The 14,014-nt window shown below is 40.9% G+C and overlaps 1 protein-coding gene across 3 annotated transcripts in view; it reads right to left on the reverse strand.

The window, feature by feature from the left end:
• Positions 1 to 212: 212 nt before the first annotated feature.
• USP36 (ubiquitin specific peptidase 36) overlaps positions 213 to 14,014 on the reverse strand; it is a 43,564-nt gene continuing 29,762 nt past the window's right edge. For all 3 annotated transcript variants that reach the window (XM_070740151.1, XM_070740152.1, XM_070740153.1), the window contains 6 exons: positions 10,094 to 10,606; positions 8,250 to 8,473; positions 5,900 to 6,052; positions 4,017 to 4,132; positions 3,026 to 3,160; positions 213 to 1,774 (listed from right to left, as the gene is read on the reverse strand). In XM_070740151.1, the coding sequence (XP_070596252.1) occupies positions 3,029 to 3,160; positions 4,017 to 4,132; positions 5,900 to 6,052; positions 8,250 to 8,473; positions 10,094 to 10,606 (1,138 nt within the window). In that variant the 3' untranslated portion in view covers positions 213 to 1,774; positions 3,026 to 3,028. The remainder of the gene's footprint in view (positions 1,775 to 3,025; positions 3,161 to 4,016; positions 4,133 to 5,899; positions 6,053 to 8,249; positions 8,474 to 10,093; positions 10,607 to 14,014) is intronic.

Here is a 14,014-nt window from a genome sequence, read left to right on the forward strand (position 1 = left end):
ATAAATAAATAAAATAAAATAAAAAGCCGCGCCCCTCCCCCCCAAAAATAAAAAAATTACAGCAGTTGTGTTTATATCTTTGGTACTACTAGTAATCTCTGAAAACTGGACATCTAAGATAATTTATTTAGACCTCCTTATTCTCATTCACCAGACATATTAGAAGAATCCACAAGAGCTTGACTGACAGACTGAATAAACCAGGACACATATTCAAAACATTCCTTTATTGCACCTTGAACCGTTGCTACAATGAGGGCTGTTAACATTAAACCCCAGTATGAGGTGCAAAGTGTGCCCACGTTCAGGTTATCTACATATTGGCAGAAGACTGTAAAACAGAAGACCCTGTTCCCCTCAGAGAAATAAGAGGCCCAGAATCCCTTGCGTCGGAGAAAAACAGCCTTAATGGTGAGCCCAAAATAGATACAAGGGCCAAAATTGGTAACAGTTTTTGTGTGTTGTACAGTGGAAAGAATCGAGTTTTCGAGCTTCACACCCCATCTGTGAATAGAGAAAATGGGTGGCAATGATAAAAAGGCAAATGGATGGACGGGAGAGAGAGATGCAGCATGGATGGAGTCCATTTGGACTGCCCTCTCAGAAGGGATCGTGCAGTACTGGCATATGACAGATGAAATATGTCAGCCTTAGAGAGAGCAGCCATTGTATTGGTGGGTAACAGGTACAAAGGAACCCCTTTTCCTATTGGCAAAATATCCCATTAAAAAAATTCTCGTAGGACTAATGTTCCTTTTTAAATGAGCAAGAAACTGATCCTGCTTTAACGCTAAAGCAGCGATGATTCAGTCAGCTTCTTCCTAACACTAAATCTGTTGCATGAATCAGATCGTCATTCCACTTCTGCCAATCAAATTGTGCAACAATGCCCACCAGAAATTAATTTGCACAAGGGCAGGAAGATGAGAAAAAGAACAGAGAGAGACACGTACTCGAATAGTCAAGACGCCTTATTTCGAGAGTTCCCAGTTTAGGATATGCAATGTTGTTTTCTAAATGTGAAAGGACCTTCAAATGTTCAGTTTTCGGGGTGCACATCCAAAATCGCAAGGATCCACCGATAAATAAATTTCTTCCAAGCTCCTTGAGAATGTAAGCTAATTGAAATCATGTTTAACAAAGGCAGGCCAAGCAGACCACCAGCTTTTCTTGCGGAACAGTTGCAAAGATCTCGTCTGCAACAAGAATAGGTGGTGGAGAATTCCCGAGGGGGGAATGTTTTGTGATGGTGAGGATTTATGCTCATCTGAAAGGCTGAAACCAAGGGCAGGTCATGCAGCAGTAAAGAAAAACCATACAAATCACACTCATAATGACAGCTGTAGGTGGGGGAAGGGTATGTTCCATTTCAGGCAATAATCTTAGAAACTAGGCGGAGTTCTCAGTTTACTTCACGTTCTCCTGGCAGGAAGGGCTGCTGAGGGCATCACAGCTCACCAAGCCTAGATTCCTGGGTGTGGAGCAGCACAAAGTTTCCTTTCCAAGGGGTGACGGCCCAGCCCCCATTCTCAATCCTCATCAAGTTACCCTGGAGCAGCGCGGTATCTGGTCACGCCCCTGATATGGTACGGTCAAGACCCTGTCTTCTCCAGAGGCTGTAGAGACATCCTAGCCCTCTGAAGAGCAGCACCCTACTCGGGGCAAGAAGAGGCCCTTCTCCTCCAGAAGCGGCAACGGGTGATTTGATTCTGGTCACCCGAAGCTCCACGGTTGTGTAGAGGTTGACCACTGCATTTCTTCCGCCAAGGCTCATCTGTTAGGTGGAAAAGGAAATGAGATTAATGACACAAAAAAAGTCCTCATCCTTGTGGAATCAGAATGACAGGATCCCAGGTTCAAACCCAGGTAGGGAAAAGAATGGTAGACGTAGTATGGAATGACTTCATCACTTATGTTCTCTAACTTCAGCGCCAAAATGCATCTTCTCCACCCAAGATAATGCAAAAAAACCCCCCCAAAACAATAAATGTCACATTTGACAACTGTAGTTTAGCTATGTCCAATAATATACATGGGAAAGCCAAGGGGGGAAAACCCAGAACGACAGTTATACAATTTAGCACATACCTAAGATATTTCTACTTGAGATTAGTGTTCCCTCGATTTTTGCGGGTTCGAACTTCGTGGAAAGTCTATACCAGAGTTTTTCAAAAATATTAATTAAAAAAATACTTTGCGGGTTTTTCCCCCCTATACCATGGTTTTTCCCACCCGATGACATCATATGTCATCGCCAAACTTTCGTCCGCCTTTAATAAATATTTTTTAAAATAAACTTTAATAAATAAACATGGTGAGTAATAATCTGAATGGTTGCTAAGGGAATGGAAAATTGCAATTTAGGGCTTTAATGTGTTAAGGGAAGGCTTGTGATACTGTTCATAGCCAAAAATAGTGTATTTACTTCCACATCTCTACTTCGCGGAAATTCAACTTTCGCGGGCGGTCTCGGAACGCATCCCCTGCGAAAAGTGAGGGAACACTGTATTATCAATACTATGCAGAGACCTGCACTTGAAGTGGACTTAGGTGTGAAAGTAACAATTTTCAGGAAAGTGTTAAACTAAATGCTTATTTTCTCAGAACCATTTGTCAATTGTGAAACATTTCAGCATGCAGGAACACACATGCATGCTCCAAGCCATATTTTGCCATCTGAATACACAAATAGCATTTTTACCCATCACGGACACTGGTTACCTTTCATTCTCTAATAACTGGCCATTTCCTACTCCATCTTAAGCAATTCTATATAAAATAACTATCATCAGTGATTCTTAATCTTTTTCTTCAACAGACTTCCTTTAAATACCTTTTGGGGCATGGACCATGGCCATGGACCACCAAGACTTAGGTCAAGATTTAAATCATAACATTTCTTCAAGACTTTGCAGGCCCCCTGTCACGACATTGCAGGCCCCCGGACCATAGGTTGAGAACCACTGCTATCATCACCACCACTGCCAGCCCATCTTTCTGCCAATTGGGTGTTCAATTTACTCACCTTTCAAAGCCGATAGCTCAAGCTAGCTACTTTGGCTGGATGTGTCACAGCCCAGAAGTTACGCCTGCTTTGCAATTTTTGGAAGACATTGTAGTTTCTCCTCCGTTCACGCTTGAACTTCTTACTTTTTTTCACCTATGAATAAGAAGTAGTTTTATTGTCTAATCCCTACTACTGAAACTGTGACATAGAAATTATCCTACAGAAATACAAAATGTAGACTGGACAATGCGTTTCTATAAAAGCTTGGCTTTAAACCAAGAATTGAATTTGCTACAAGTATTTTCAAGCTTTCACTTCTTCCTAAAACCAAAAGTGTTCTATCTATCAAGCATTCCAAGTTTTTCCAAGACTGTGTTCTATATTTATATTAGTATTTACCATATTGCAGAATGGTGGGAACGTGTAGGAGTAGCTGAAGCATCAGAATTTACTACTATGGGGTTCTAACTGAATCCAAGGCCTAACATATCCAGACTATGTTACTTTATCTTTCACTCTTACTCTGCATTCACCAACTCAGATAGCTATCTGAACTCTATAGTATGCTCAGTGAAAATTATGCTTATTTTTCTACTGAATGGAGAAATGCTTATTTCTAAACTTAACAACTTCTGCTGTAGAAATGTAGGCCTCACCTTCCCATCACTCACATTCAGTGGAACCTATTCCTAAACAAATGTCCACACAACGGAAACCATTAAATAAATGATCGTGCCAGCCTTATCTGAGCAGAGGCAGAGAAAAACAAACTCGTTTTCATATTAAAGCAGAATGTAACTTTGTACGCACAAGGGCTGCGTGATCAAAAGTTTTGGGTATGTTCTTGGACTCATTATTGGTATTTTCTGACCATATTGCATTGCAACAGCAATTCTCCACGTGCATGCATATTTACCAAAATTATCAATTTCAAATCAGAAAATTTTGAAACTCAGTTCAAATGGTGGAGTTGGGGCACTGATTAGGCTCACACGAAATGGCTCCATACCTTTCCACCATCGAATTCTTCATCCCAATCATCAAGGATGGACTGCTTCTGGGACCACATAGCATCATGCATGGCATCCTGGCTGATAGCAGATGCTTCACCATTCCATGTTAAAACTGTGGATTAAAAGTAGAGCTGAGATTGGCAGCATCCAGCCTCTTTATTTCCGCTTACAATAAGGATTCCTTATTTTTGCTCTGAAGAATCAAGCAAGCATCTATTTTCAGAAGTACAGGCAGTGAAACAGAAACACCTTACATTCACACATCACCATCATAAACCTCAGGGGGCCATCACAAAATAACCTATCTATATTTGCTTTCTTTCATTAAATGAAATATGAGTCCTTGCTGATTTAGAATGGCAAAGACCATTCCAAACTTGGCACATTTCCAGCCGTTGAAGAATCAGAAACCAGATAGAACTGGTCTGAATTATTTTCATATATTCTAAATCCTATTCCAAGCACTTTTCTTAGCTCCCAAAGTTTCTACTATATGATTCTGATGGAAGAAGTTAGAAAGATGTTAGGTAATATTTTTCAGGTTATAATTTACTGCTAGATATCAAATTCAGAGCCTGCTAGGTTGATCACATTTCATTATATTTTCCAAACCTGTAACTTTCCTTATTTATATAGATGATCCTCATTCAATGGCCACTTCCTCAGCACCTGTTCAAACTCACAACAGTGCTGAAAGAGTACTAGTTATGATCAGTCTTCATGCTTGGGTTAGCCACAGAGTCTCCAGTCACAGTCTCATTACTGGTGACCTTTTTTGCCAGCTTCTGCAAGCAATCACTGGGGAAGCCAGCAGTAGGTTGCTAATAACAGCCATATAAATGCCTTTGGTGATTTGTTGGCAATTGGAAGTTCAAGAATTTCTGCCCCTAATTGGCATGGTCACATTGTTTACTTACTAACTGTTGTGGTTAGCTCTGGCCCAGCTCCTGCCCCAAGGACTGTGGATGTGGGGGAGACATCCACATGCTGCAGGCCTGTTTTGCCCCCCCCCCCGGTGGAATCTGCTGATGAAGGCTCCTCTGACCAAGAAGACATGAATGACAGGGAGGAGGAGAGTGTGGCAGACAGCTCAGAAGGAGATCAATTATCTAGCTCCTCCTCGGATTCAGAACAAGAGTTAATGATACAGCCACGCATGCGGAGAGCGATGCATAGGCACCAACAACTGAGAGATTATTATCAAAGAAAATGAGGCCACCTGTGGTTGGGTGGGGCTGTGGTAATTAGTGAGGCTGCTATAAAGAGCAGCCTGTGGGTTTGGCCATTGAGGAGGATTATCTGATCCTTGTGTTTCGTGACTATTTTACTGACTTTGACCTTTTGAGTGCTATTTTCCCCCGCTTTGAAACTAAACCAGGGCAAAGTGTGTTTCACTTTGTGAAAGAAGAAGGACTGTGAATTGCCTCACAGCTGCAAGCTAAGTATCACAGAACTGATAAGGGACTTGTACAAATTACCAGTTTGTTTGGAGGCCAGTGCTCTTTGCTATACCAAAAGAGGGCTTAGGTTAAGGGAATTTTCATTATAAAGAACATTGTTTTGAATTTTCAAACGTGTGTGTGTCTGAAATTTGTACCTGTGAATTTTTGGGAGGAGTCTACCAGAGAGCCCGACAGAACACTAACAAAAATTCCAACTACTATTATTAACTACCTGTGAATGTGTTGTCTTCCCCTTTTTCCTTTATCTTAATTACAAAGTGAAGTACAACAGTAAAAACGGCATAGTAACGAGCATGGAGCCGTGTGACTCAGTAAAAACTTGGAAGAACATGCATGTTCCCACCGAGAAACGTTTCCAATGTCTTCGTGAAAGCTGTAACTGGAACAGGAGGGAATTCCAAAAGTACTGAGTGTACCTTGCTTTCCATAAGCTTTGTCCAAAGAATCCTTCAATAGCTCCTGAACTACATCAACTGGTCCACGTTCGTGCTGCGTAATTTCCTTCTTTGGGCTCAGGACATTGAGGGAGGACTTGTCCCTATGTCTGAGCTGGTTGCCCAAAGCCAATGCTGTTGTGAGAAGAAAAAAGCAAAGAGCATATTAATTTAATAAAGATGTACATTCATTCATTCATTCATTCATTCATTCGATTTGTATGCCGCCCCTCTCCGTAGACTCGGGGTGGCTCACAGCAATAATAAACAATATATAACAAATCTAATAATTTAAAAGAAACACTAAAAGCCCCATTATTAAAAGCAAACATACACACAAGCATACCATACATAAACTGTATATGTACATCTCTTTTTTGCAGGATACGTAAAGCAGGTAGCACAGAAAATAAATTGGAGAAGCTGATGGCACGATGGAATAAGGTGAAAAATTATATCTTAAGTAGAATTTATGACGACAATGTGAAAAATAAATTCCAATCACTTTTTGTATGTAAAGAAATGTAAACCGGAACTAAGGAAGAAATTAAAACTTATTGCAAATAATTTAACCCCCTAAATGGTGGTGGGGTTTTATTGGTGTTGGGCACTTTTTCTTTAAGTTTTTTGTTTGTTTGTTGTAATAAAATTTAATATATATACATATATATACATATATATACATATACAGTGGAACCTCGACATACGAGCAGCTCTACTTACGAGCTACTCGAGATAAGAGCTGGGAGGGGAGCGACATTTTTGTTCGCCTCCCGAGCTCACATTCGGGATACGAGCGCCAAGGAGCTGTCTCCTGAAGCCGAACACTAACTTCCGCGTTCGGCTTCAGGAGACAGCTCCTTGGCGCTCGTATCCCACGCACCGCTTCGCAGCTGTCTCCTGAAGCCGAACGCTAACTTCCACGTTCAGCGGCAGCGGGTTTTTTTTGTTGTTGCACGGATTAATTGACTTTACATTGTTTCCTATGGGAAACAATGTTTCGTCATACGAGCGTTCCGACTTACGAGCCTCCTTCCGGAACCAATTAGTCTCGTAAGTCGGGGTTCTACTGTATATACATACATACATACATACATACATATATACATACATACATACATATATATATATATTTAAAAAAGCAGGTAGCACAGTAGTGGATTCTAAATCCTGTTGCCACGTGCAACGCTTCTGCACCCGGGTGAGTGGGCGGAGCTTCCCACCGCCACTGCTATCGGTTCACAAAAACGGGCGGAACCAGGAGCAATCCACCGCTGATGTAGCAATAGCAATAGACTTATACAGTGCTTTGCAGCCTTCTCTAAGCATTTCACAGAGTCATCCTATAGCCCCCAACGATCTGGGTCCTCAGGTAGGACACCCATAAATGTTCCTTTAGGGCAGTGCATTCTTTTTTTAAAAAAAATAGAATTTATTAAATTATATACATATTTAAAAGACACACATAAACAGATCATTGTATTCTTAGTTTGTGAGTACAATTATAGGTTGTCTGTTAAAGGACAATACAACATATAATTCCATCCCACCGCTATCCCTTAATGCAGTGGAATGACAGGTAAATTTCTCACTTTCAAGGTGAACATATAATAAAACATTAGCACATACTGAAGTATTTTCAGTTCTCCCAATTATTCTTCACTGCACTAAATATTTTGTGAAATAGTATGTTGTAATTCGAGCATTTGTAGCCAGGATCTACCCTCCAAACCCATTCCTTTTGATAGTATCTTTGCATGTCTGTGTGCAGGGAAGAGAGGGGATGTTTACTTCTGTCAATCAAGGCTGATGAAAAACTAGCAATGTGGCTTATCCAGGAGCAGAAGCCTTATCTGCGAAATCCCCAAATGAGGTTTGGGTATAAACACTAGTGACACAAAAGGATCTTGGCGAAAATATATCTTGGAATTAATACAATACACTGGTGCTAACAGATGCTTCTGCTTTAATTCGGATGGACAGACATCTGCTCTTATTTCTGATGATGTAACAGACTTTTATTTACAATTCAGGTTGAGTGCAGTAAGTGGAAGGTCACTTACACCAGTGTTTCCCAACCTTGGCAACTTGAAGATATCTGGACTTCAACTCCCAGAATTCCCCAGCCAGCATTTGCTGGCTGGGGAATTCTGGGAGTTGAAGTCCAAATATCTTCAAGTTGCCAAGGTTGGGAAACACTGACCTACACCACATAAAGGAAGCCACAACACTATTTCAGGTGGGGATGCGACATGAATACCTTCGTTCCATAGATTTTGACCTCTCTTGCTTCCCCCAACCCAGTCAACTTTGATGCAGGTGTATTACCAACCTGGAGGGCTGTCTCTAGCTAAAGAAAGTCCATTCTCGTTTAGTTCTTCTTGGGGGCTACAGACTTCAGCCACATGAGAATGCAGTATCTTCCTTCGCTGATCTTTGCGGTGCTCACCCTCTCCAGAGGAAGTGCTCTTGTCTGAACTGGGAGAAATCAATTGCTTCTTCTTTTTCTTCTTCTTCTTTGCCCAACAGGAGCCGACTTCAGGTGGAGGAGAGCAGCTGCACATAACAGATAGAAGGGTTTTCTTATGTTGTTTTGTCACCCTTGCCAGATAAGGAAACTGACCAGGAGAAGCTAACTTTCTTCACTGTAAAGCTACTCTTAACAAAATCCTGCAGGTCTAAAAAGCACAATCTTCATGCTATCTCTTTATAGAGAAACATAGAAGAAACATAGAAGACTGACGGCAGAAAAAGACCTCATGGTCCATCTAGTCTGCCCTTATACTATTTCCTGTATTTTATCTTACAATGGATATATGTTTAGCCCAGGCATGTTTAAATTCAGTTACTGTGGATTTACCAATCATGTCTGCTGGAAGTTTGTTCCAAGGATCTACTACTCTTTCAGTGAAATAATATTTTCTCACGTTGCTTTTGATCTTTCCCCCAACTAACTTCAGATTGTGTCCCCTTGTTCTTGGGTTCACTTTCCTATTAAAAACAATTCCCTCCTGGACCTTATTTAACTAAAGTTCCTTTCTGATTCTCTTTGCCCAGCCCACTATCCAGCTGTGGGCTATGCTGTTGTTAGTACTATGTACATAACTGTTTGGGTTTCACAATATATAAACTAACAATGTATGTTTAAATATATTAAAAAACTATTGCTTTAAGAGTTAATGTTGTAGTTAGCCATAAGAGGGAGCCAGAAGCCTCTCCCTCTCTCTCTCTGATTATTCTTTGCTATTACAGCCTCTGTGACTGCTGTGTGTTAAATGCTAGTTTATAAATTTTGTAAGCTGAACAAATAAGACTTGTATATGTATTGACTGAATTAAATGTGTATAACTAGGACTGTTAGAAACATAGAAACATAGAAGTCTGACGGCAGAAAAAGACCTCATGGTCCATCTAGTCTGCCCTTATACTATTTTCTGTATTTTATCTTAGGATGGATATATGTTTATCCCAGGCATGTTTAAATTCAGTTACTGTGGATTTATCTATGTCTGCTGGAAGTTTGTTCCAAGGATCTACTACTCTTTCAGTAAAATAATATTTTCTCATGTTGCTTTTGATCTTTCCCCCAACTAACTTCAGATTGTGTCCCCTTGTTCTTGTGTTCACTTTCCTGTTCTTGACTAAGATATTTGCCACAATAAATTATGTATGTATGTATGTATGTATGTATGTATGTATGTATGTATGCATGCATGCATGCATGTATTTATTTATTTATTTGACTTCTATGCCGCCCTTCTTGAAGCGATTCAGGGCGGCATACAAGAGATACTTAATGTATCTGAATTGTATTACTGAATTATTATTCATATCTATGGGCTATCATTGGATATCTGCCACGTTACCTCTATGTACGTGTATCTTTGACCACTCAGAGATCATTCTGCACACTCTTTAACAGCTATCTTATCATTCCCTATGCCAGTGTTTCCCAACCTTGGGAACTTGAAGATATCTGGACTTCAACTCCCAGAATTCCCCAGCCAGCATTCGCTGGCTGGGGAATTCTGGGAGTTGAAGTCCTAATATCTTCAAGTTGCCAAGTTTGGGAAACACTGCCCTAAGCAGCATCTCTCTTCCCTGTCTTCGAAGGTCTTTCCCATATAACATTACAATTGGCCAAGCAAAACCTTGACTTGAGGACCAAGCACTTACCAGTTCCCAGGGGATAACAAAGATGAGCAATCTTCCTCCCTTTGCTGCAGCCTTTTCTTCTTCTTTTTCTTCTTCTTCTGGGTGGGACTACTTTGACCAGTAGCTGTTGCCCCATCCTCTCCAGCCCTTTTCTCTTCCTCTCCCTTCCTAGTCCTTACCAAGTTGGCTTCCTGTGCCGGGGAGATCACGATGCTGCCATTTCCCTCAAATTGCCTCCTCTTGCTAGGAGAACCGGAGAGCCAGTTCCTCTCACCATTGAAGTCTTTCATGTTTCGGCTACCCTGGTGGTCATCCTGATCGTCCACTGTGGAGCTGTGTTTCCTTTTTTTTCTCTTACTGCTGACAACTGATGGCTCTTTGCTGTCTGGGTAACAGAGGTGTGGTGCCGAGGTGGGTACAACAGGTGATGAAAGAGGGGTGGCAGCGGAGAGGCTGGATGAGGGCATGAAGTTGGCAAAGGGACTGTTGGCTGTTTGCGGAGGTGCCGAAGATTTGGAAGCAGGTGAGAGCACCCTAGAGAACCACATAAGCATAAAGTTAAGAAGTCCCAGCAGATTCAAAAGTTTGAAAATCTTTGGAAAGTATCATTGCTGTTGCAATTCATAGAAACATAGAACATAGAAGATTGATGGCAGAAAAAGATCTCATTGTCTAGTCTGCCCTTATACTATTTCCTGTATTTTATCTTACAATGGATATATGTTTATCCCAGGCATGTTTAAATTCAGTTACTGTGGATTTACCAACCATGTCTGCTGGAAGTTTGTTCCAAGGATCTACTACTCTTTCAGTAAAATAATATTTTCTCATGTTGCTTTTGATCTTTCCCCCAACTAACTTCAGATTGTGTCCCCTTGTTCTTGTGTTCACTTTCCTATTAAAAACACTTCCCTCCTGAACTATATTTAACTCTAAATGTTTCGATCATGTCCCCCCTTTCCCTTCTGTCCTCCAGACTATACAGATTGAGTTCGTGAAGTCTTTCCTGATACGTTTTATGCTTAAGACCTTCCACCATTTTTGTAGCCCGTCTTTGGACCTGTTCAATTTTGTCAATTCTCTAAAGGTCAGGGTCAATTGTTTCACTAATTCAATAAATCTGACAGCTGTGGCTAGGGGGACCTTTGCAAAGGTTTGCCTGGTGCACCAGTTGCAATTCTACTTGGATCATGAGGCTCTTCTCACTGTCACTCATGCCCTTATCACTTCACGGTTAGATTATTGCAATGTGCTCCACATGGGGCTGCCCCCAAAGAGCATTCGGAGACAACAGCTGGTCCAAAATGCAGCTGCGCGAGCTGTTGTGGGTGCACCTAGGTACACCCACGTTACACCAATCCTCCACGGACTGCAGTGGCTCCTTGTCGGTCTCCAGGTGCAATTCAAAGTCTTGGTCATTACCTTTAAAGCCCTATATGGCTTAGAGCCAGATTGTCTTCAAGACCGCCTCCTACCACGTAGCTCCCAGTGACCGATAAGGGCCCAAAGAGTTGGTCTTCTCCGGGTCCCATCAGCTAAACAGTGTCGGTTAGCAGGTCCGCGGGAGAGGGCCTTGTCTGTGTCTGCTCCAGCTCTCTGGAAGCAACTACCCCCTGAGATCCGCACTACCCCTATCTGAGCCACCCCATGTCCCCAGAGAGGGGCGGCATGCAAGTCTAATAAATAATAATAATTATTGGTCTTCTGGAAAGCTGTAAAGACCAGGCTTTACCGACAGGCCTGGGGCCGTTGACCTGATAATGTACCATCGGTATCCGGCCATAAATGGCATGTATGTTTTTTAACTATGGGATTTAAATTGTTTTAAAATGGTTTCTTAGATATTTTAATACTATTTATTAAATCTTTAATAAATCTTTAATTAATCTTCGTTGTGAGCCGCCCAGAGTCCCTTGGGAGATGGGCAGCATACAAATGGAATGAATGAACAAACAAACAAACAAACAGAATGGCATTATTACTTATCTGATTGCTTGCAGGTGAACATTAGAAATATTATTTTTTTCCTTTTTCGAACAGATACAAGAACCAACTTGGATCACAATTATCCCAATTCCAGAACTGGAGCTGTCAAAGATTTCACACCCCTGTTTTTTTCATCCAAAAAGAATCATAGAGCTGGGCATAAATGCAGGATTGTCAACTAACGTACTTCCAAACATGGACATTTTCCAATTACAGAATTTCTATTTCCTTATTTCACTGCCAAATCTGGAACCACTATATCATGTAACAATGGCTGGGCCACACATCGTGCTGGTTCTTAAAGTGGCTTGCACGGTTGCAACCTATGTAATTATATGTGAACTAGGTAATTGCGACTTATTTACCAAATCATTATAATAAATCAAGATTGATGTGAACACTAATTTGTTTTTCTCTTTAAAAATACATTTGAAGATATTTTATAGTCCACAAGAATAGTGATGTTCCAAGGTAGGACGGGAATGAAATGTTGCTGTTCCATATTATTTCTAGTTTATGTCTAGATATTTCCACCATTCATAGAAACATAGAAGATTGACGGCAGAAAAAGACCTCATGATCCATCTAGTCTGCCCTTATACTATTTTCTGTATTTTATCTTAGGATGGATCTATGTTTATCCCAGGCATGTTTAAATTCAGTTACTGTGGATTTACCAACCACGTCTGCTGGAAGTTTGTTCCAAGGATCTACTACTCTTTCAGTAAAATAATATTTTCTCATGTTGCTTTTGATCTTTCCCCCAACTAACTTCAGATTGTGTCCCTTTGTTCTTGTGTTCACTTTCCTATTAAAAACACTTCCCTCCTGGACCTTATTTCATCCTTTAACATATTTAACTGTTTTGATTATGTCTCCCCTTTTCCTTCTGTCCTCCAGACTATGCAGATTGAGTTCATTAAGTCTTTCCTGATAGGTTTTATGGTTAAGACCTTCCACCATTCTTGTAGCCTGTCTTTGGACCCATTCAATTTTATCAATATCTTTTTGTAGGTGAGGTCTCCAGAACTGAACACAGTATTCCAAATGTGGTCTCACCAGCACTCTATACAGCGGGATCACAATCTCCCTCTTCCTGCTTGTTATACCTCTAGCTATGCAGCCAAGCATCCTACTTGCTTTTCCTACCGCCTGACTGCACTGTTCACCCATTTTGAGACTGACTATTCTGTTAATATAGTTGTGTCTTTTGTCCTAGAATTCTCCTTTTTTTGTGGCAGACATCTAAACACTATTCTCAATTTTTTTAAAAAAAAAAATGCACATCCGATGACCTTTTGCTAAGTAAACTGATCTAAACCATTTGTTCAATTTACTTGGAAAAAAAAAGTTCTAGTATGTGAAATATCTACTATTGAACAGCAGGACTACTTTTTGTTTCCAGAGATTGATCTTTTGCTACGAAGCGTATTTATTACTAGAAATTTTAGGCAAGGTGCAGGTAGATTATTGGACCCTAATAGCAGTAGCACTTAAACTTACACACCGCTTCACAATGCTTTACAGGCCCCTCTAAGTGGTTTACAGACTCAGCATATTGCCCTCAACAATCTGGATCCTTATTTTACCATCCTCGGAAGGATGGAAGATTGACTCAACCTTGAGCTGGTAAGGATCGAACTCCTAGCAGTGAACTGAATTAGCCTGTAATACCGCATTCTAACCACTGCATCATCATGGTTCTAATAAAAGCTTTTCAGGAGGTGGAAGAAACAGAATTTACCAATATAAAATTACCATATTTTTCGGAGTACAAGACGCATGTCCCCCACCCCCCAAAAGAGGGTGAAAATGTTGGTGCATTTTATACCATTTTTGGTCTCCCGAATCCCTGCCCCCACTTTAATTTGTGTGAAAAATGGGGTGCAGAGAGGGCTTGGGAGGCCTGCAGAGTGCTCCTGGAGGCAGGCAAAAATACCCTCGGTTTTTTCTATT

This window comes from Erythrolamprus reginae, chromosome 2 (assembly GCF_031021105.1).
Source record: "Erythrolamprus reginae isolate rEryReg1 chromosome 2, rEryReg1.hap1, whole genome shotgun sequence".
In the NCBI taxonomy this organism is placed as follows: domain Eukaryota; kingdom Metazoa; phylum Chordata; class Lepidosauria; order Squamata; family Dipsadidae; genus Erythrolamprus; species Erythrolamprus reginae.